General features: G+C 40.6%; 1 protein-coding gene and 1 long non-coding RNA gene across 6 annotated transcripts in view; one reads left to right on the plus strand and one right to left on the minus strand.

Moving 5' to 3' along the window:
* SLC12A7 (solute carrier family 12 member 7) overlaps positions 1-22,736 on the minus strand; it is a 198,807-nt gene that overhangs the window by 25,005 nt on the left and 151,066 nt on the right. For 4 of the 5 annotated variants that reach the window (XM_072412048.1, XM_072412045.1, XM_072412046.1 and 1 more), the window contains 3 exons: positions 17,167-17,362; positions 15,224-15,393; positions 1,932-2,063 (listed from right to left, as the gene is read on the minus strand). In XM_072412048.1, coding sequence (XP_072268149.1) covers positions 1,932-2,063; positions 15,224-15,393; positions 17,167-17,362 — 498 coding nt within the window. The remainder of the gene's footprint in view (positions 1-1,931; positions 2,064-15,223; positions 15,394-17,166; positions 17,363-22,736) is intronic. The other variant, XM_072412049.1, reaches the window with a different exon arrangement.
* LOC140331219 (uncharacterized) overlaps positions 1-22,736 on the plus strand; it is a 91,838-nt gene that overhangs the window by 11,408 nt on the left and 57,694 nt on the right. The gene's annotated exons all lie outside the window — the stretch shown is intronic.

Raw genomic sequence — 22,736 nt, forward strand, 5'->3', positions numbered from 1 at the left:
ATGTCTACACCAGTCTACTAAGCGGGTCAAATGTACCGCCCTGTGGTACAGTATTGGGTCTGGAAAAGCCATCCCCCCTTGATCTTTTGGAAGGCGAAGAATAAATTTGTTAAGACGCGGTGTTTCAGTGTTCCACACAAATCTGAGGAATTCAGAGCGAATTTTATGCAGCAAATGAAGAGGAATGCTTACAGGTAACGTTTGCAGTAAATAAAGGAGGCGTGGCATGATGTTCATTTTTAAGATATTACACCGACCAAACCAAGAGAAGGTCTGTTGTCGCCATCATTGGAGATCACTGCGTATGACGTTGAGAAGTGGTAAAAAGTTCAGGTCTACTATTCTTGGGACCCTGGTCTTGAAATAGCCAATCACTATAATTTTTATTATATATAGGATAGATAACCCTTTGTTTTATTTTATTTTTTCAAATTTTTTTTTAAAACACAAAAAGGCAAAGGCCCTCCCATTCGGTCATTAGTGCTGCGGTGGTAATGTCTAAATATGAGCACAGAGCCTCCTGGGATACGCTTGTCACAAATTCCAAGAGGCTTGGGCTCCGAGAACAGGCATGCTTAGGAGGAACTTTTCTGTCATTGAAAGAAGAAAGATGGAGATCTCACACAGGCACAGTAAAATCTGCATTTTGTTTTTGACAAATACAGCGACATACATCATAGATTTGTGCAATTCTCTTTTTTTTTTTTTTTACTTTAGGTCCATTTTAATGAGATAAGATCCCTGATTGTTATTAGAAGTTTATGTTTAGGACCGCGTATCTGGCAACTAGCTAAGTTTAGGGGGCTGAAATTTAGTATCAGCTCTCAGGGTACCCTGTGTACTTTGAAAATTTCAAGTTTTACAACAACCGGTGTGGGAGATATGAAAGTTTATACATTGGGGGTAATAGCAGCATGGACACAGATCTCATGCTGCTGCTGGTGTAGGCGAGGTGGGATTATTTTACAATGCAAGGTGGAGCACTCACAGCTGATATTTACGGTCTATAGAACACCCCCACTCTCAGGGAGCTTACACTGAAACAGAATCCCATAGAAAAATATAGGAGATGCACGCGCAGACAGAGCAGAAACAGCCAATTGTTACTTCATTGTACATGCCCAATCAGCTGGTAGTACGCATTCCTAGGATTATCTCATAGGACACTGGTCCGAAAAGGTTGGCAACCACTGCTATAAAAGATGTGTCTTCACTCTTTCCTGCACTTGCAAAAGTTTACAGGTACCAAAAAAATTACAAAAAAATAAAAAAAAAAGATTCTATAAAATCTATTTGTTGTTTTATAAAGTAAGGAATTTTAGTTTTGTTTTGGGTTTTTACGAGATAAAAGTGACATAAGCACTGTGCAGCAAGAAATAAAGCCCTATTAGAATTCCTAATATACTAAATAAATACACAAGCATAGATGTTTATTTATACACTGGGACTGTCTGCAAAACTCACTTCAATTCCTGAAAAGCTTATAATGGGAAAGTCAGGTAGCTTAGTAGAGTCTGACTAGCATTCTCTTGATTAGTATTATAACACACAACCCTTGCTAGTTCCATAATAAAGGCAAATCCCCAATTTAGGAGGAAAGGCACAATGTTAAGTCTGCAGAACAAGGTTTTATTTCCTAAGGTAGTGTGCAGTAAGGACGGCTGGGATTTTTTGTTTACAACAAAACTTCATATACAGCCAATACATATGCTTGATAATCAAATAAAGCTATAGTCAAATATAGCAACCTTCACTTAAAAGGGGAGCTTAGGTCCAATAATTTTAGACATAGGTTAGAATATCAGTAAATGTAAGGTTCACGCTTATTTTGACATTATAGTCCGAGCTGAAAACAATAAATGCTATTTTTAGCTAAAACACATTGCACATTTAATATCATGATTTAAAAAAAGAAAAAAAAAAGCACAAACCATTTCAACAACTTCAACTTCAGCATCGAGGCGCAGATGATATAGGAACATTTGAAGATCTTTTTTCATCTGAATACTGTTATCATCCATTTGAGCAACAGTAAATATCCTCATTCTACATTTTCTCCAAACCTAAATGTTTTTAAATATTGTTAGGAAAAAAGTTTAGGTGACAGTTTTTGAACCACATTTAAGAGGTAAGCAAATGATGAAAGATATGTCATACAATGACATATTTGATGTGGATTTGGCTCCTGGCCTTTGTGCTGGAGTTATAAGCTGGCAGTTCCAGCAATAAACACACATAGAACTGCTGAAATTAGGTCAGGTGAAAATAAATTTTAATTTACACATGGTTGTAATGAATGGTGTAGGTATTTATTGCAGTCAGTAAGTAAGTTTGAAAAAAAAGATATAAGTATATCAAGTTCAAACACTAGGGAAATAAACAAACATTGATCCAGAGGAAGGCAAAAAACCCTGGTACAATTTGCTCAAACTGGGGGAAAAAAACATCCTTCTTGATTCCATGAGGCAATCAGATGTTCCCTGGATCAACAGTCTTACCTTTACATCAAAGCTTTAATAAATTGTTATATTCTGTGTTTCTAGAAAAGCATTCAAGCTTTTTCTTAAAAGTAATCTATAGTATTTGCAAAAACTACTTGCTGAGGCAGCCTATTACACATTTTCACAAACCTTACCATGGAGAAGCTCTTTCTTATCCGGAGCTTAAACTTCTTTTCCTCTAGACGCAAATAGCGCCCCCTTGTTCTTTGTAACAATCTTAAAGTTTATAGTTGGGATGAAAGTTCTGTATATGGACCAATTATATATTTATAAAGGGTTATCATATCCCACCTTATACGTATCTTCTCAAGGGAGAATAGATTCAGTTCAGCTAATCTCTCCTCATAGCTGAACTCCCCCCATTCCTTCTTTTAGTTTAGTTGCTCTTCTCTGCACTCTCTCTAATTCCACATTATCTTTTTTTATTTTGTGAACTGGTGCCCAAAACTGGACTGCATACTTCAGATGTGGACCAATGCTTTGTTCAGGGGCAGGTTAATGTCTCAATCTTTGTAGTCTTTCTAGAATCATGCTATTATAATATTATTTTCTAGCAGAAACTCTTCCATGTGGTTCTTTATCAAACTCTCTAGGATAGTGGTGGGGAACATATGGCACATGTGCCAGAGGGGGCACTCGGAGGCCTCTCTGTGGGCACACGCTCCCCACCTTGCTGGCCTCTATTGGCTGTGCTATTGTCTTTCTGTCAGCTGTGCTGGCTGCGGAATTTCCTTTCTCTGAAGTCATTAGTTAACCTTCAGAACACCTGGTTGTGGGGAGGAGAGGCAGCTGATGTGTATTGAAGCGGATCTGTCTTGATGCAACATTTAAAGAATGAAAGTACAGGGCAAGAGTGGAAAGTTAGGGAGGGGGATCTTGTATTGCTCTGTCCTAGTTATGGGTATGAATTAAGCTGAAGACACTGAACAGAGCTACACAGCCCAAGGACAGGAGTACCATTCTTATATACCCAGTCAGGACCAGGTGAACACAAAGCTTTTGGTACAAAGTAAGTACCTGTTGAATGTAATCGGAACCATGTAACTGTGTGTTGCTGTCCCCAGTGCTTTAAAAAAAGTTGTGTGCAATGTGCTGCATTGCTATGCAAAATGTGTTTAGTAAAACTCCCTGCATTCCTGTAATGTGAGATATAAGATATTTATTATTTTTGCTGTCTGCACCCTACTAGGAAGATGTTGATCATTTTCTGTCTTCGTGACAATGTCTTTGTTAGCAAAATAAATGAAGGTGGTAATGCTGCACTCTGGTGATGGCATCCAGCCTAGATGCCTTTCAGAGGGTAATGGACAAATTTCCAGAGAAAAAAGTTCATCACGGGTTACTAGCCTTGATGGGTTTGTGCTACCTCTTTATTAAAGATGTAGGCCACTGTGAAATACAGGAGTTAGACTAGATGGGTCATTGGCCTGATCCAGCAGGCTCTTATGTTTTTTTACCAGGTTATCAGTCTTATCAGGTTGGTGCACATTGCTGGTGTCGGGTTATGGATTGGGTCTGTCAGAGAGCGATTGCTGTACATTGCATGAATGACATCCACACTTAATAACATCTGTTTTTTGCGATGTCATTGCATAGCAGCAGGTTGTGTTTACCTGATAGCATGCGTAATGCTCAGTGTTCTGGGATAGGATAGGTTGGATGCACAGAACAGATGTCATTAGGTGTGGATGTCATTCATGCAACCTATCCCAGCACACAGAGCAGGGTTCAGCTCTCTGTGTGTGCTATATGAGAGGACATCCTGTCAATCCCAGTTCAATTATAGACATGGCACTCATTGTACTGGGATTATTGACAAACGTCAGCACTGGGCTGACTTTTCATTGGGGTACAACCTGTATGCCAGGGATGGTTTGTACCTAAATGAAAGGGGGTCCGCTGTGCTAGGGGAAAGATTTAGGGGAATGGTGGAGGGATATTTAAACTAGGACAGAGGGGGTGGGACAGTTAAATAAGGTGGCAAAAAAGTTAGTCAGGGGTCAGACACTAGTTGAGGGGGGATTGGGGATAGTTGGGGGGAGGGTTATGAATATATGGAGCTTCCCATGTTACTAACAAACATTGGATTGTACAATACTAGTTGTACTGAAAAAAAAAAGGATTTGGCAAACGATGGTAAAAGCAGCAATGGTTTAAAGAGCCTGTTTACCAATGCTTGGAGTCTAGCAAACAAAATAGTGGAGTTAGAAGCCTTAGGCTGCGTACACACGTGCAATAATTATCATTGGAAACAAACGACTAACAACCGTTCGTTAATAGTTAACAAAAAAGTGCAAAACGACGCAGATGAACGAGGATTGTCGCCAGAAATGAACGACCGTCCCAGTGGATCTGATTGGGTGATGACATTAACTGGAATAATGGCACAACAGAAACAGCAAAAGGGAGGAAATTTGTGAATTTATTACAAGATCATTTTTTGGCACAGTTTATGGAAGCCCCAACTAGAAATGATACTCTGCTGGACCTAGTTCTTTCTAACATCGCAGAGCTTATAACAAATGTGCATGTAAAAGAGAATCTGGGTAGCAGTGACCAGTGTTGATCGAATATCTCACTATTCGATTCAACAGCTACTCCATCAAATAGGCCGATATTATTCGGGTGATCGAATTCAAACACCATTAAAGTCAATAGGGGGGAAATTTGTTTTTTTTTTCAGGACTGTGTACAGCTTCTACAGCCTACAAAAAAATTTAAAAATACATGTCAAGATTCCCACAGCTCAGCACAACACTGTACAAGGCAACAAAAAAATCAGGAAGGCTTTTTTATGTTGCTGGCAAGGCCATTTTATGGAGCGGTCAAGGGAACATGCCAGATTTTATACAGGCCTCCGAGTAGAGGCAGAGAGGGCCCCAAGGAGGTTCCTCCGGTCCAACAATTAGCCGCCAGGTTTCACCGCTCTGTTACAAGCCATACACAGGCTTCGGAGTGGAGGCCGAGGGCCCTGAGGGGGGTCTTTCAGTCAAAAAATTAGCCAGTTACATAGCTCTGTTACAAGTTATATAGGCCTCACAGTAGATAGAGGCAGATGGCCCCGAGGAGGTTCCTCCGGTCCAAAAATTAACCAGTTACATAGCTCTGTTACAAGTGATATAGGCCTCAAAGTAGAAAGAGGCAGAGGGCCCAGAGGGAGGTCCTCCGTACAAAAAAAAATAAGTTACACTGCTCCGTTACAAGAATTGATATAGGCCTCACAGTAGATAGAGGCAAAGGGCCCTGAAGGGGGGAAGCTCTGTACAAAGATTAGCCAGTCACACAGCTCTAATACAAGTGATATAGGCCTCAATGTAGATAGAGGTAGAGGGCTCCAAGGGAGGTCTTCCGTATAAAAACTAGCCAGTTACACAGCTTCATTGCAAGTTATAGGCCTCAGAGACAGTAGAGGAAGAGGGCCACAAGGGGGAGAAGGAAATGCAGAAGGCTGTTAAAGTGCTCTTCCAAGTCAAGGTGTCAGTGGGCCGTGCAGCAGTTGCCGACTAATCAGTGCACTCTGCAGAGGGGGTGTTGAAGTAATTGCCGATCCAAGCCTTTTTCATTTTATTAAAAATGAGTCGGTTGACATTTTCTGTGGAGAGGCGAATGCGCTTGTCACTCACTAAGCCCCCAGCTGCACTGAACACTCTTTCAGATAACACACTTGCGGCTGGGCAGTCATGTTGCCATCCACGGAACATGCCGCCTTGTGTTTGGGTAAATGGATACCATGTACCCTCCATATCCTCCTCTGCTCCTTCCTCCCCTTCCCCCATGCCTGCAATCTCCTCTTCATCCTCATCCACTTCCACCACCTCCTCTTCCTGGATTTGCGGTACACTATGCCTAGTAGGCACGCATGTCCAAGATGATGTTGTAAACGCCATCTCTTCCTGTAGCGTCCGCTCTGTATCATGTCTGAGCTCCACCATCATCTGTTCCAGGAGGCATATGATGGGGATGGTGTCACTGTCACAGGCCCGATTCCTGCTGATCATCCTGGTCACCTCTTCCAAAGGTGCCAATACAGTGCACAAGTCCTCTCTTGAAGCAACTCCGCAGGGCTGAAGCAAAGTAATGTAGGTAAGTGTCACAAACGAGCAGACTCTGCCACGTAATCCACCATGCTTTCTGTTGTTCAGCGAGCCGCTGCAGCATGTAAAAGGTGGAATTCCAACGAGTGGCCACATCACAAATTAACCGGTGCAGCGGCAAAATGAGGTTGTGCTGTAAATCCACCAATCTGGCACGGACTGTATACGACCGGCGGAATTGAGCTGACATTTTTTTGCCTTCAGCAACACCAGGCTGGAGGCCTGGGTACTTTCCAAGGAAGCGTTGTACTATGAGGTTCATGACATGGGCCAGGCAAAGTACGTTTTTGAGTTTCCCAGAATGCAGGGCTGCCAGCAGATTGGGCCTGTTGTCACTCACGACCTTGCCTGGCTGGAGTCCGTGCGGAGTTAGCCATATGTTCTCCTGCTCCCGCAGGGCACTTAGAATGGTTGTGCCCGTGTGGCTGAGGGAGCTGAGGCATCCCAACCTCAGCACTGCGTGGCAATGTATGACTTGTGCACCGAAATAGCAAACTGCAGGTTGTTGCTGGCGGGGAACAGATGCTGCCGAATGGGAGGTGCTGGGTCTCCACAGCAAAGTGTCCCTGGAGGAAGAGGTTGAGGCAGACGAGTCAAAGGAGGGGGTAAAAGTAGAGGTCAGGGGGAGGTTGCATGCCGATGTGCTCTGGGTGGAGCTAGGTATGCAGGCCTTCCTGCAGCTGCATCTTCCTCTGCGGCCACCAGAGTTATCCAGTGAGCTGTGTAGCTCATATCTTCCCAGTCTGTGCTCGCTTGATCAACTGTCGGTTGTCAGGTGCACCTTGACAGAAACTGAGTGCTGCAGGGCCACGAACACATTGCTCTGCACGTGTTCCTGCAAAGCAGGAACACATTTTTGTGCTAAATACTGCTGCTTGGGCATTACGTACTGTGGGTTCACGCAGAGGAATGTGTAACTGAGCGCATTGGAGTCCACCAGCTGGTAAGGGAGGAGCTCAAACGCAATCAGCTGTGCAATTGCCGTGTTGATTAGCTTTGTTTTGGGGTCATTTTGGCCATATTTCCTCTTGCGCTCCAGCATCTGGGGGATGAAGGTAGAAGGTGTGGGGGATGGCAATGATGCCTTGTCTTGACTGCTAGCAATGTGACAAACACCAGCAGCTCTGCGTTGGAGCTCATCCTCATTGCTGGTGGAGCCTGAAAATTGTAATATTCGGCTACATCCCCCACTCAAATAGCTGGCAGCAGCATGGGGACCTTTGGTGGCAGAAAGAGGAAAGGCAGCGGAGGAAGATCTAGCAGCTTCAGCTTGCTTCTGGGCTGGAGGTCAATGCAAAGAGCTCTGTGTTTTGCCCAGGTGTTCCCGCCAGGTTACCGGGTGGTGGCTTTTAAATGTGTGCTCATGCAAGTTGTTCCAACTGCTGAACACACAGTTTGCAGTTGACCAGTGTTGTCATCACTATGGACACCAAAAAATACCCACACGGGTGAACATCTAACTGGACCGAAAGGTGCTCTGGAGCTGGTGCTCGTGGTGGTGGTTTGCGGTTGTTGAGGCACAGTTCCAGAGTTGCTAATATGCGTCACAAAGATGAAAGTGTATTCTCTCCAGTCTTGAAGAACTTTAATAAATCAGGGCCTTAGAGTCTTCAATAACACAAAATAAATAATAAAAAAAAAAAAATAAGCACCCAAAACATATGGAAATGGATATTTCCTGAATCTACGGCTGTGATTCCTAACTGGGGTACCTTTTGAATTTTCTGACTACCAGCACAAGGTGGCAATGTTTCACTGACCCTCAGCTTTTGGCCTGCTCTGAAAACGGCACATTTCCTACCTTTGATTCACCTCTGTTGTTCATGCATTGGACCTACTTCTTGGGGAATTTACATAAATAAGATGAAGTCTCCACACATTTCCCATACACGGGAGGCGTGCATGCAAGCTCTCATTTTACAATTAGAAGGAGCCCAGGTTGGTTTCTATGGACAGCAGCTGATACATTACATACATAGTGTGTTACATAGTAGGTTAGGATGAAAAAAAGGGGGGGGGGGGGTTTACACAAAATATGCAAGTGCGGTGACGCTTGAAATATGTAGCACAGAATACAAATGTGTCGTCCATCACTGCGCCTGTCTGACTGTCTCTCGGTACACGTGTGATGGTGTGCATACCGTCTGGGTACCCTGGCTCTGGCTGCCTGTATGTAACACACTAACTGACTATCTAACAGTGGAACACCGTACCTATCTAAGTAGAGTAGATTACAGGATTGAAGCAATACAGTACAATACAACAACTATCTATCTGATTAATAGTGAAACAATCTTAACGTAACTTAACTGCAGCAAATGTTTTTTACTTTGACACTGCCAGCAGCATAGAGAGGTTGTGTCTGCTAGCAGATCTTTCAGGAGAGGTAAATGCAGGCAAGCCCAGGCCTTATATAGGCCTATGGCTGCCTGTGTGGCAAGTGGTGACAGACAGCCAATCGGCTGCCTGCCACCACAAAGATGAAGGAGAGGATCCCTGCTCTTATTGGAGGACCCTAGGCATTATGGGTGAGGTCCCTAGGCACTGTGGGAGGGATGAATTCGAGCCTGCAAACCACGTGTTTTTCAGGTCGGGTCTACTCGAATTCGAACAGCCATATTCGGGTTGATTATAAGGACAACCCAAATTCAAACACCAACACTAACAGTGACCATAATATGACTTCATTTAATGTAAGCTGTAAACAGGAAGCAAAAACAGAAAAGATAAAAACATTTAATTTTAGGAGATTTTCCATTATTAAGGGCGGCTCTGTCACTTGGACTGGGAGAAATAATTGTGCTCAAAGAACACTGAACTTAAATAGGAATGTTTTAAGTCTGTTCTACAAAAGAACAATGAAAATATATTCTAATGGGTATTAGTTTAAGAGGCTAAAATTAAAGCCTATGTGGCTCACAGCTGATGTTAAAAAAGCCATAGGTAACAAGAAACGGGCATTCTAAAAATATATAAATGAAGGATCACCTTTATGATTTGAAAGCTATAACGAAAATAACAAAAGATATAAAAATGAGATACAATGTGCAAAAGTTCAATGAAAAACAGATTGCAAAGGCAAGTAAGGCAAACCCCAAACATTTTTTAAAATATATTAATAGCAAAAAGATCAGATCTGAGCATGTAGGCCCCTTAAAGGATGTTGTTGAGTTGGTAATTGGGGATAAAGAAAAGGCAGATTTACTAAACACTTTCCGAGTCACAATGGCTCAGAATTGATATGATTGAGAAACAGCTGGGAAAATTTAAGGTTGACAAAGCACCAGGACCCGTTGGAATCCCGTTGGAATACATCCACTTGTCCTCAAAGAGCTGAGCTTGGGTATTTCAAAGCCATTATTTCTCATTTTTAGGAGACTCTTTAGTCACTGGCAAGGTACCGATGGATTGGTGTAAGGCAATGTGGTTCCTATGCCTAAAAAGGGAGCAAAGTCATTACCAGGTAACTAAAGACCGGGTTAGTTTAACGTCCATAGTTTGAAAGGTTCTAGAGAGTTTGATAAAGAACCACATAGAGGAGTTTCTGCTGTAAAATATTATTATACGTGATAGCATAGCTTCAAGAAAGACCAAAGTTGTTAAACAAATTTACTGTCTTTTTTTGAGGAAGTAAACAGGTAGACAGTGGAGCAGAAGTTGATATAGTGTACTTGGACTTTGCTAAAGCATTTGACACTGTACCCACAGGCGGTTAATAAGCAAGTTGGGATCAATAGGTTTAGAAAAGTCTATCAATGGATAGAGAACTGGCTTAAAGACTGCTCCAGAGAGTAGTGAATAATGATTCATACTCTGAATGGTCTAAAGGTATTAGTGGTGTTCCCCAGGGTTCAGTGTTGGGACCTTTACTGTTTAACATCTTTATAAATTATATAGAGTTTGGGATTAAAAGTACAATTTCTGTGTTTGCAGATGACCCCAAACTATGTAATGGAATTAAGTCCATACAGGATGTCTATAGACTACAAGCAGACCTGGATGTACTGTTTGATTGGGCAGCCAAGTGGCAAATGACATTTAACATAAATAAACATTGTGATGAAATGTAGTGAATGAACTTATGCACTTGGGGGCTAACAACATGCATGCTTCATACTGTCCAGGGGGAATACATTTGGGGAGTCAGAAATGGAAAATGTACTGGAGGTTCTGGTAGATCATAGACTTAATAACAGCATGCAAAGCCAAGCTGCAATATGTAAGCTAGCAAAGTTTTTTCTTGTATTAAAAGAGGAATAGACTGCAGAGATCGAGACATATTCCTGATCCTGTACAAAGCATTGGTCAGACCACATCTGGATATGCAGTCCAGTTTTGGGCACCTGTTCACAAAAAGGACATAGTGGAATTGGAGAGAGTGCAGAGAAGGGCAACTAAACTAATAAAAGGAATGGAGGAGCTAAGCTATGAGGAGAGATTAGCTGTTTAAGACGTTTAAGGGGGGATTTGATCACCCTCTATAAATATATAAATGGTCTATATAGAATATATGGAATTGGCTCCCTCAGGAAGTAGTTTCTGCAACTACCATAGATTGCTTTATAAAAAAGCTGGATGTTTTTCTAGAAACACAGAATATAACTGGGTAATAAGGCATTAAAGTAAAAATAACAGTGACTGTTGATCCAGGGAACATCCGATTGCCTCATGGAATCAGGAAGGATTTTTTTTCCCCTGTTGAAGCAAATTGTACCAGGTTTTTTTATCTTGAACTTGATGGACTTTTTTCATCCTAACCTACTATGTAACTATGTCTCAGCTGCTGTCCAAAGGAACCAACCTGGGCTCCTTCTAATTGGAAAATGAGAGCTTGCATGCACGCCTCCCGTGTATGGGAAATGTGTGGAGACTTCATTTATGTAAATTCCTCAAGATTTAGGTCCAATGCATGTACAACAGAGGTGAATCAAAGGTAGGAAATGTGCTGTTTTCAGAACAGGTCAAAAGCTGAGTGTCAGTGAAACATTGCCACCTTGTGCTGGTAGTCAGAAAATTCAAAAGGAACCCCAGTTAGGAATCACAGACGTAGATTCAGGAAATATCCATTTCCATATGTATTAGGTGTTTTTTAATTTTTTTATTTTGTGTTATTGAAGACTCTAAGGCCCTGATTTATTAAAGTTCTCCAAGGCTGGAGAGAATACACTTTCATCAGTGAAGCTGAGTAATTGAGCAAACCTGGAATGGATTTCCTAAAATCAAGCAATTTGTTAGCTATTTGTTAGCAAATGTTTTCAATCTTGGACCAGATCCATTTCAGGTTTGCTGGATCACCCAGCTATACTGGTGAAAGTGTATTCTCTCCAGCCTTGGATATCTTTAATAAATCAGGGCCTAAGTGTTGAACACCCAACAAATAATACAGCAAAAAAAAAGCAAAAACAAATAGTGGAAGAGGTTTGGACAGAGTCATTTGGAGTGACTGAACACAATGGTAAAGCGTTATGTATTCTGTGTAAAGAGAGTGTTGTGTATCGCACATGAAGTGTCAGACAGCACATTAACACCAAGCACAAAAGTGTTGTAAAACGTGGGGAAACTTCAAGAAAAGGGAAATGGTTGAAATATTCTCAGTATCTTAGTTTTGTTACCATCTTTCTAGAACAAATCATCTGACAGCTGCCATTTTTCAAATTTCACTGTGCATAGCAAAACATGGTAAGCCCCTCACTGATGGGGATATTATGAAAATGGCCATGTTGTCTGGGAGTAATTCTCTTTTTCATGATTTCCCAAACAAGGATAAAATTATTCAAAGCATCTCCGAGATGCCACTTTGCAGAAATACTGTTAAAGATCGAGTCCAGTATATGGCATGTGATGTTAGAAGCTCACCACTGACTTACAAAGGCCAGCCTGTTACTCCATGTGCTTGGAAGAAAGCATAGGTATAAATAATCAGGCAAGGCTAGCAGTAATTTTGCATTATGCTGTTGGTGACATCATGAGAGAAGAGCCAGTGAAACTGGTGTCTTTGCCGGAAAGAACACAAGGCATAGATATCTACAATGCTCTGATAGAGGCTTTTTTTGTTCCAAGACATAAGATCAGCAAAAAGTGGTTTCAATTACTAGTGATGGGGAACCTTCTATAGTGGGGGCAACATCTGGTTTCATACAGTTCTTTGTTAGGAAAACAAAACATCAAGTCATTCAGTTCCATTGTATTATACATCAAAAGCTCTTTGTGCCAGGGAAAGCAGCAAAAAAATTTTGCTTGTGAGCAGCTGTTTTCATATGAATTATTGAATTTGATCTTTGAATTATATCAGTATGAGCCAAGGTTAGACAAATTATCAGCATACATACAAAAGGCAAAAATCACAAAATTTGTTCAAAAGCATGCGAAATGCAAACTTTTACCTTTCAATAAAAAGTTGTTTGTATCATTGAAAGCTTTGTTAATGTAGGAGTTGTTTTTCTCAACTAAAACCTCAGTATTCCGGTTAAATTGCTGTGTTGCCACTTTGCGATAAATAAGTGGGTTTTGGGTTGCAGTTTGGGCACTTGATCTCTAAAAAGGTTCGCCATCACTGTTCTAGGACCTTTCCAAATATAGACGTTAAACTTACCGGTCAGTAGTTACTTGGTAATGACATGCTCCCTTTTTGAAGATAGGAACCACATTGGCCTTACGCCAAACCATTGGTACCAATCCAGTAATTAAAGAATCTCAAAAAATGATAAACAGTGGCTTTGAAATAAGTGAGCTCAGCTCTTTGAAGACATGTGCATGTAATCTATCAGGTCCTGGTGCTTTGTCAACCTAAATTTTGCCCAACTGATTCTCAATCATATCAATTTTGAGCCATTGCGGCTTATTTAAGGCAATGACTTTGCTATTATGATTTGGACTTGAGTTTTGCCATTTTCATTTGTGTACACAGAGGACACATTTGAGGACAATATTCTCTTCCAGTCCATATCACAGGGAACTGCCCCTAATAATGAAAAATTTGCTCTCTTAAATTGATTTATTGATGTTTTTATCAATATTTTTATGTTTCTTGTTTTTGCTTCCTGTTTACAGCTTGCATTAAATGAAATCATATTATGGTCACTGCTTAAAGGTCTGGTTAAAGGTCTGCATTGTTAGAAAACAAATAGGTCCAGCAGAGTATCATTTCTAGCTAGGGGTTCTATAAATTGTACCATAAAAATTATCTTGTATTAAATTCCTAAATTTCCGCCCTTTTGCTGTACATGTGCTATTACTCCAGTCAATGTCAGGAAAGTTTAAATCTCCTATTATTAAAACATTGCAAGCTTTTGCAGCCATTTTTTATATGTGCTAGTAATTTACTCTCTATTTATTACTTAGCACTGGGGGGCCTATAGCAGACTCCAATAATTAACCGTGTATTATGCATCCCCATATTCAACTCCACCCATAATGTTTCAACCTCATCATTTGCTCCATCAACAATTTCCTCTTTCACATTCACTTTCGGATCACCTCCTACATACAAACAGACACCACCACCTTTTTGTTTGACTCTGTCTTTACGAAAGAGAGTAAAACCAGGAATATGGACAGCCCAGTCATGTGAAGAATAAAGCCACGATTCAGCAATTCAGCTGTCCGTTACTCCCCTCTTTACCGCGACTGGCGTTGATACTTCCACCGCTGCGGTAAATAGAAAAAGCTCCCTGAAGGTAAACCCCTCTCATCCACCTCCACAATGCATTCGGAGGAGAGGAATTTCACTTCAGGGGGCATTCCCTGGTGGTGGGCGGATCCAGCCTAGTGTGCGCCCGCCCACCCCCATAAATGGCCTAGTGGCCATAAAACTTTGCCGACCCCTGCATTAAAGCTTCCAACTCCCCCATTTTGTTTGCCAGACTTCTAGCATTGGTCAACAGGCTCTTTAAACCATTGCTGCATTTACCAGCATTGTTTGCCAAATCCTTTAGTTTTTCAGTACAAAAAGTACTGCAATACAATGTTTGTGTGTAACATGGAAAGCTCCTTATATTTATCCATAACCCTCCCCCCAACTATCCCCAATCCACTCTTCACTAGTGATGGACCCCTGTGTGACCTTTCTGCCACCTTTTTTAACTGTCCCCTCCCCCTTTGTCCTAGTTTAAATATCCTTACACCATTCCCCTAAAACTTTAGCCTAGCACATCAGACCCCCTTACATTTAGGAGGCCTTTACATGCTCTATAGTGTTACATTTTCGTTTAAGATTTCATCATAAATATAAATTTATTCTACTTGCAAATCAATACAATGTGTCAGTGGTCATGGGCTAAAATGTAAAGAAAACATTGTAAATGATCATTTGTAAAGCCTACTGAGTATAGCCAATGCAACAAGATAGTAACCTCAGTTAAATAGTAGTTACTTAAGGAAAACAGCAGAAGGGACCTCATCCTCCAAAAAGCAAGAATCAACCAGATATGTTTATGTTTTTAAGTATTTACATTATGCAAAAAAATGCATTATTACATTTTTTTTTTAATAGAGTAACACTGAATGGCTGCAATCAGTGTGCATGTCTGTAGAGTAATATATCTATATATTTTAAAGTCTTTTTTTTTTAAAGGTATTGTTACACAGTTGATATCATAGCATCGATATCTATAAATGGCTTACACTTACTTTATGTTGACGTAGTAGAAAAGGAAGAAGCATTAGCATTCCACCATCGTGAACAATCCACCAAATATCAATATTCCCCTCACTGAAGCGTTCTTGGTTGGTAGGAAATGAATCAATGTTCTTTGTCACAAGTAATGCTTGCTGAGCTGTTGTAGCATCTCGTACTGTATCTAATAAAACAAAAGAAATCGAATTTGAAACTAATTTTTATTGTAAAGGTAATGTATGTAAATATTCCACCTCTTCTGTTGAATCAAAAGGAAGAATTTTCTAGATAAAATGAGTTTATAATTTTTTTTAACTTATGGCAAAGGGGTGAGTTTGCACAACTTTAAAGGCAATAATTCCTTAGACTGCCTTTAATTACCCATTTAACAATCATTGTCTTTCTCTTATGAACCTATTAATAATCAATAAGTAAAACCAAAAAAAAATAAAAAATATCAAACCGTCTTAAACCCAATTGACATAGAAATTGCATATGTTAAATGTTTAATATACATTGCTTCAACAACATATTTTTTTTTTTAATGATTAAAAATGTTATATTAACCACCTGGGCGTTACACTGATGTCTAGATTTCTGTACCAAAAGCGGTACACTGTTTTTCATGAAATTTTTTTTTTTAAATTGTAGACCTGTAAGTTACAGAAATATGTCCGAACAAGGGTCTAGTAGATATCATGAATATAAAAAAAAAAGTTTGAAGCACACAATCATGTAAAAAAAAAAAAAAATGTACTTTTAATAAAATTAAATAAAAAACACAAAAATCATCTTAACCTCCCTAGCGTTCTAATTCTGTTAGTTTTTTGATGCAAAAAGTGATCCTATTTTTTTTGCATAGAAATTTTTGTTTATATTGTGGGCTTGTAATTCTTAGGATTAACTCCCCGGTATGATAATTATATTTATTTATTATATTATATTTCATAAATTATAATATAATACCTAATTATAAATAATAATTTAAAAAAATAATGAAATATTAGACAACAATGTAATCTAAAAATAAAATATAAAATTAAAAATGTACTTTTATTTTTATTTCATGTTGTGTGGTGTTTTTTTACTGTAAAAACCATTTAAAAGCAGATTACATTGTAATCTGCTTTTAAATTTCCCTCCCAGACACACCCCCCAATACATCACCACTCACATCACCCGGAAGATGACTCATCCTCCCGGGGGTGATGTGAGTGGGGGATTTCCCTGCCTGCTCACACAGGCACACAGACGCTGGTAGCTGCTGCTGCTGGCATCTCCAGAGAGATGCAAAGCACAATGCAGGATTTCTGCATTGTGCTTCACATCTCACTGCAGATGCCAGCACCAATAGCAAATTTTTTGTTTGCTGCTGGAGGAGCTGCGGGGACGGGGTAAGTATTTTCTTTCAGTTGTAATCCGATTGTTATACAATGTATAACAATCGGATTGCAATATAATGTTTGTTTATATTTTTAACCACCTGAGAAAAGTTCGGGTTTAACACTTTTTTGCAAGTGTTTTTACCCCGAACCAAGGTCGGGTTTAACGGCCAGGTGGTTAAAATTTTTTTTGTAGTTTTCTACCGCTTTAAGGCATTTGGTTTTACTGTATTTTCCCTGAATACACTAGTTTTCTTCCAACATATTTCTCCATTTTCTATCTTAACCACACCGAAATTGTAATTTACCAAGATTTTTTTTGTAATACAAAGAAAATCATGCACTGTGATTTAAAGGAAATCGTGGAAATCTGCTTTACCTGTTTCACTGATAATTTTAAAGAGAGAAACACTTTATCGATTTCCAATTGTGTCTCAGGTAAAACTAAAACCACAAGTAAAAAAATCTTTGCCTTTAGATACAGTTTAAACAGCGATACTAGATGACATTTTATCATCATTCTCAACATCTGAAATGAGGAACAAAAATTGTTCTACGACGAAACTGATACTTACCAACAAAATTTTTCCAGCTGTAAGGGTTGTCAGGCTGTTTCCACATATGTGGCCAGGCCATTAAAACAGTGTTGTGCTTCATACCACCAAGCCCAGCTGACTGAATCAAATGTGACATGCCATCACGTAGATTTGATGAAACAACTAGCTGACAGAATCCCTTTGTCTTCTCAGCAGTCATTAAAGTCTGGATATTCTTAAACAAATGAACATCAGAAAATTAATTTTAATTACAAAACAAATCCAATATTTCAAAAAAAATTTACAACCAATGTGAACTTACACAAATTCATACATATACCAGCATTTTAAAAATATTTAAAAAAAGTAAAGTGGAGCCAAATTAAATTAGTATGCTTTCAAAGTATACTATAGTATATTGTAATGATTTAACATATCATTGGTATATTTAAAGAAATTCTTTCAAAAAGAAATTCATTTTTTTCTTTTATTAGAACTACGCATGAAAATCAACCCCAGAGATAATGGCACTTTAGTTGTGGTGCCTTATTTCCACACATAAGAAGACCTATTAACCTGTGTTTTTGGAGGTGTGGGGGGAAAAAAGTGCCCTTACTGCCAAAGAAGTTCTGCATATCAAAACTTACCTATATAGAAGGTCAACAGCAAATAAACCCCAAAACAGCAATATGCCAAAAGGAGAATAAAAAAAAAAAAAAGGAGAAGGAGCGAGACAAAAAAAAAATTAAAGGGGAAAAGAAAAAAAAGTAACACCACCTTGCACACAGGATATTAGGACAGATAACTAATTCAAGACTTGTTAAATATATCATTATTAATGACCATACAAGGTAATTTGTAATTATTCATGATCCAGGTAAATTCTTGTTTACCTTTAAGTGGTAAAGATCCTCATTCCTCAACACACAAACAGCCCAAGATAAAGTCCTTAAAGTCTTTGAAAAATAATATCAACAGTTGTACACTGCCCTACCCTCCAAATCTGATATTTTAAACCAGTTTTGGCAAAGGCTAAATTTTCTAAATTGTCCTCTGAGCAATCGTTCCAAGGGGATTTAAGAGGACGATTAGTGGAATGGCCAGCAACTAATCACTCGCCAAGATTTATAATTCGATTCTGCTGCATAACAGCCCTTTTACAGAGTTAAATGAGGCTCTCACCACTTTAATTCCTAGGGAGGATCATCATATTAAACGAAACAGTGAGAAGTGATCTGAAAGTGAATGTGAAAGAAGAAATTGTTGATGGTGCAAGCGATGAGGTTGAGGGATTATGGGTGGAGTTGAAAGTGGGGAGGCATAATACACAATTAATCTGAGTAGCAGTGACCATAATATGATTTATTTAATGTAAGTTGTAAACACAAAGCAAAAACAGGAAATATAAAAACATTTAAATGTAAGAGAGCAAATTTTCCATTATTTCTTTTTTTAATAATTTTTATTAGGAGAAACCAAGGTTCATACAATAAAACAAAAAAGTTACATCTCAAGTCATCAATAACATATCCATCAGTGAATAACGTGCATTCATCATAGATAAGTAACAACATCATAGCTATGAGGAGAACCAAGGCTTCTTTATTTTTCAAAGCCTTTACAAGGGAAACAGGGAAACCAACAAAGAAAGAAATGGGGGGGGGGGGGGGGGGTTACTGACCAGCTGTGCATTCTAATTCACTCTCGATTCGTTGTCATACTATAAACAAACATTTGCCCATGTACAAATATTAAGAATCCGATGAAGGGGGTTGTAACATTCTGGAATATTCCACAGTGGTAGTGAAATGGGTCCAGTGGTACCAAGTTTGGGTAAATTTTTTTGCTCTCTTGGCATCAGTGGAGATCAAGTCCTCCATCTGATGAATATCGGCTACCCTTCTTAGCCAGTGTGCTACAGTCGGGGGAGTGTCATTTTTCCAAAAAGCTGGTATGCAAGATTTAGCTGCGTTTAAGAGGTGTCTCAACAAGGAATTAATATATCTCTTACGTGAAAGGTCTGAGATGTGGAGGAGCACCAGAGCTGGGTTGTGTCTGACATCTACCTCTGTGAGTTTCAAGATCTCTGCCACCGAGTTCCAGGAGAGTTTCAGTTTGGAGCACTCCCAGAAAATATGGAGCAATGTACCCTGCGCTTCACCACATCTCCAGCAAGTGCTGTCCGATTGCGGGAAGAGCCTAGCAAGTTCCACGGGCGTCCTATACCATCTAGCCACAAATGGGGGGGAATCCAGCTTATGTACTGTTAACAGGGTGTGGTAGGCGTAAGAAAGCGTACCCCGCATAGGGGGTCCGGCAGCGCACAAGGCCTTCACATGCAGGAGGGATCGGTCAAATGAGCAGGGTCGCGGCTGAGATCTTAAAACATTAAAACAGTAAACATTAAACATGTAATAAACATGTAAAAAGTAACATTAAAACAGTAAACATTAAAACAGTATAACCGAGTTGTATATGACGCCAAGGAGACAATGAAGGGAGTTCCCTGTTCAATTGTAGGGTTGGTATATGAAACCACTCCCCGCTGTGTAAAAAGTGTAACGCTCTGTAGACCCCTAACTTACGCCATTGGCTGAATATTGGATCAGAGAGACCTGGAGGAAACCCAGGGTTGCCTAGAATCGGAGTTAGGGGGGATGGGTACACGGCTATATTCTGGGAGGCGAAGTAGTTAGAGACCACTTTCAGGGTCTCACCAATCAAAGGGTGGTTGGTCATAAAGGCCCTGGCGCCACCGTATCTATCGAGGTACTGGAGCATGCGTCTTCCAGTCTAACCCATAGCTTGGAGTTACTATTGGTGCACCAATCCAGCAGTCTGAACAAATGTACAGCTTGATTGTACAGTACTGGGTCGGGAAATGCCATTCCCCCGTTGGCTTTAGGAAGTCTCAACACTGTCATCCTAATTCTAGGCAACCCTGTGTGCCAGACAAACTTTATAAATTCAGAGCGGAACTTTCGCAATACATAGTTTGGGATACGTACCGGAAGGGCTTGTAACATATATAGTAACCTAGGCATAATGTTCATTCTTAGCACGTTACACCTCTCAAACCAGATGAAGGCCAACTGCTTCCATCTCTGTAAGTCTCTCTGGACTCTGTTGAGTGGCGGCATAAAGTTAAGATCAACTACTTGTGTCAGTTTAGCAAGGATCTGGGTGCCCAGATATGAGATGGCGGTGGTGGACCATTTAAAGGGGAAAGAGGGGGCTAACGTCTCTCTAGTTGTCCGGGGAAGAGTAACACTCAGCGCCTCTGACTTTTGTAGGTTTATTTTGTAGTTAGAAAGTGAAGCAAACCTATGCAGTTCTCGCATAAGATTAGGTAGGGTAGTCACCGGAGTAGCGACATAGAAAAGTCAGTCATCTGCATAGGCCGCTACTTTGTGTTCATTTGACCCAATCTGTACTCCTTTAATATCCTCATTAGAGCGCATCAAGCGTAAGAAGGGCTCTAGGGTCAACACAAACAATAAGGGGGACAGGGGGTAGCCCTGTCTCATCCTATTGGCAATGTGGAATGGCTGTGAAAGTTCGCCGTTGACCCGAACTCTAGCACTAGGGGATGAATAAAATGACCCAATCAAGGTTAAGATACGAGGGGGAAGGCCCAAAATGAGCCAGAGTGGTATGTAGAAACGTCCAGTCTACCCGGTCAAACGCTTTCTCTGCATCTGTGGAGAGGATCATCAGTGGGACTCTGGGGTTATGTGCGTAGTCAATGACATCTAATGTACCTATCATGTTGTCTCTGGCTTCCCTTAGCGGGAGAAATCCGCTTTGGTCGGGGTGGATAAGGACATTCAGGACTGGGGCAAGTCTATGTGCCAATATTCCGGCGAATAACTTCAAATCGCTGTTAAGTAAGGATATTGGTCAATAGCTGGAGCAGAGGAGGGGGTCTTTTTCTGGTTTGAGTATTACTGAGATGTGGGCTGGTAATGTGTCTTGGGGGAGGTCGTGGCCGTTGGAATGTGCATTTAGTGCTGTGACCAGGTGTGGGCCCAGGATGTGGACAAATTTCTTGTAATAGGCTAATGTTAGGCCATCTGGGCCGGGCGCCTTTCCTGAAGCCACTTGGCGTATTGCTGTCTGTAGCTCAAGCAATGTGATTGGTTTATCTAGTGTCTCTATGATTTCGGGTGATAGTGTCGGCAAGTCGGAGGCGCCGAGGTACTCCTGGATTTTGCGCAAATGCTCTGGGGCAGTCAAACCTCCAGGGTCAGTTTGCAAATTATAGAGTTGCCATTAGTACTCTTGAAAGGTCTGGGCTATGTCGGCCGTAGTGTGTGCTTTTGTACCCATAAGTGTTCTGACACCGGAAATATACGTAGCCGGTCTCTTGGACTTAAGCGCTCGTGCCAGCTCCCTTCCACAATGATTGGCATGTTCATAGTAAACCCGTTTAGCCATTTGAGTAATTGTGTCTTAGCCTTTTCCCTATAAAGGGAGTTGATTTGTGTACGAGTGGAATGTAGCTGGGATTCCAAGTCAGCTGTTGGGAACCTTTTGTGCATCATCTCTAGTCGATGTAGCTCTTGCAATAATGTTTCTAGTGTTTCCTTGTTTAGTCTATTAAGTCTGCTGCCCTGTTGTATTAGGTCTGCTGCTCTTTTGTATTAACAACCCTCTGATGTAGCACTTGTCAGCTTCCCATATATGAAGCGGGTTATCTGTAGACCCTGCATTACTGTCAAAAAAGAAGGTAAGTTCTTCCTCAACTTTCTCAAGCAGTCCCGGGGCTGCGAGCAGTGTCTCATTAAGTTTCCATGAACTAGGTTTACCAGCCTGGAGTCTCCCTGAGACCTCTATTGTAATTGGGGCGTGGTCAGAGAATGTTATGGAGCCAATATCTGAGTCAAGAATCTGCGGGATGGCATGGGACACCAGGAAAAAGTGAAGCCTGGAATAGGTGCTATGTACTGGGGAGTAAAATGTGTAGTCCCTAGCTCCAGGGTGCTGAATACGCCAAATATCTACTGATTGGTTGTCATGCAGCAGAGATTTCAGCCGTTTATGGTAGGAGAAGGGTAAGTGTGAGCGTCCTTTGAATACATCAAGGGATGGATTAAGAGTTAGAGTAAAATCTCCACCAACTATAATGGTACCTTTGGCTACCTCAGATACCTTTGGCTACCTCAGATAGTAAGCACATGCTCTAGTAGAGACAATTGGCCTGTGTTGGGTAGACAGCTGTTCCTCTATTTTACCTTGGATGAGGAGGTAGCGACCTTCCGGATCAGTCTTAAACAGAGAGGGGGACCAAGGTAGGGAGCCGTCTATAAGGATACTCTGGATTTTGAATCTGGAGATGTGCTGTGGTAGCTAAATTTGGTTTGTTTGTAATGCATGGCTGGAACTTTATCATGTCAGAAGTGGGTCTCTTGTAGAAAGGCGATATGGCATCTGCCTTTACGGAGAGTGTTAAACAAAACTGATCACTTGGAGGGTGAGTTGAGACCCTTGACATTCAAGGATGAGAGTGTGAAGGACATATTTTGATTGTGATCTGTTAGGATAGGTGTGGTATGAGAGCGGGAAGAAAAAAAACCCCCAAAAAATAAAAAAGTGAAACTAAAATCAGA

The sequence above is a fragment of the Pyxicephalus adspersus genome, chromosome 5, assembly GCF_032062135.1.
Source record: "Pyxicephalus adspersus chromosome 5, UCB_Pads_2.0, whole genome shotgun sequence".
In the NCBI taxonomy this organism is placed as follows: domain Eukaryota; kingdom Metazoa; phylum Chordata; class Amphibia; order Anura; family Pyxicephalidae; genus Pyxicephalus; species Pyxicephalus adspersus.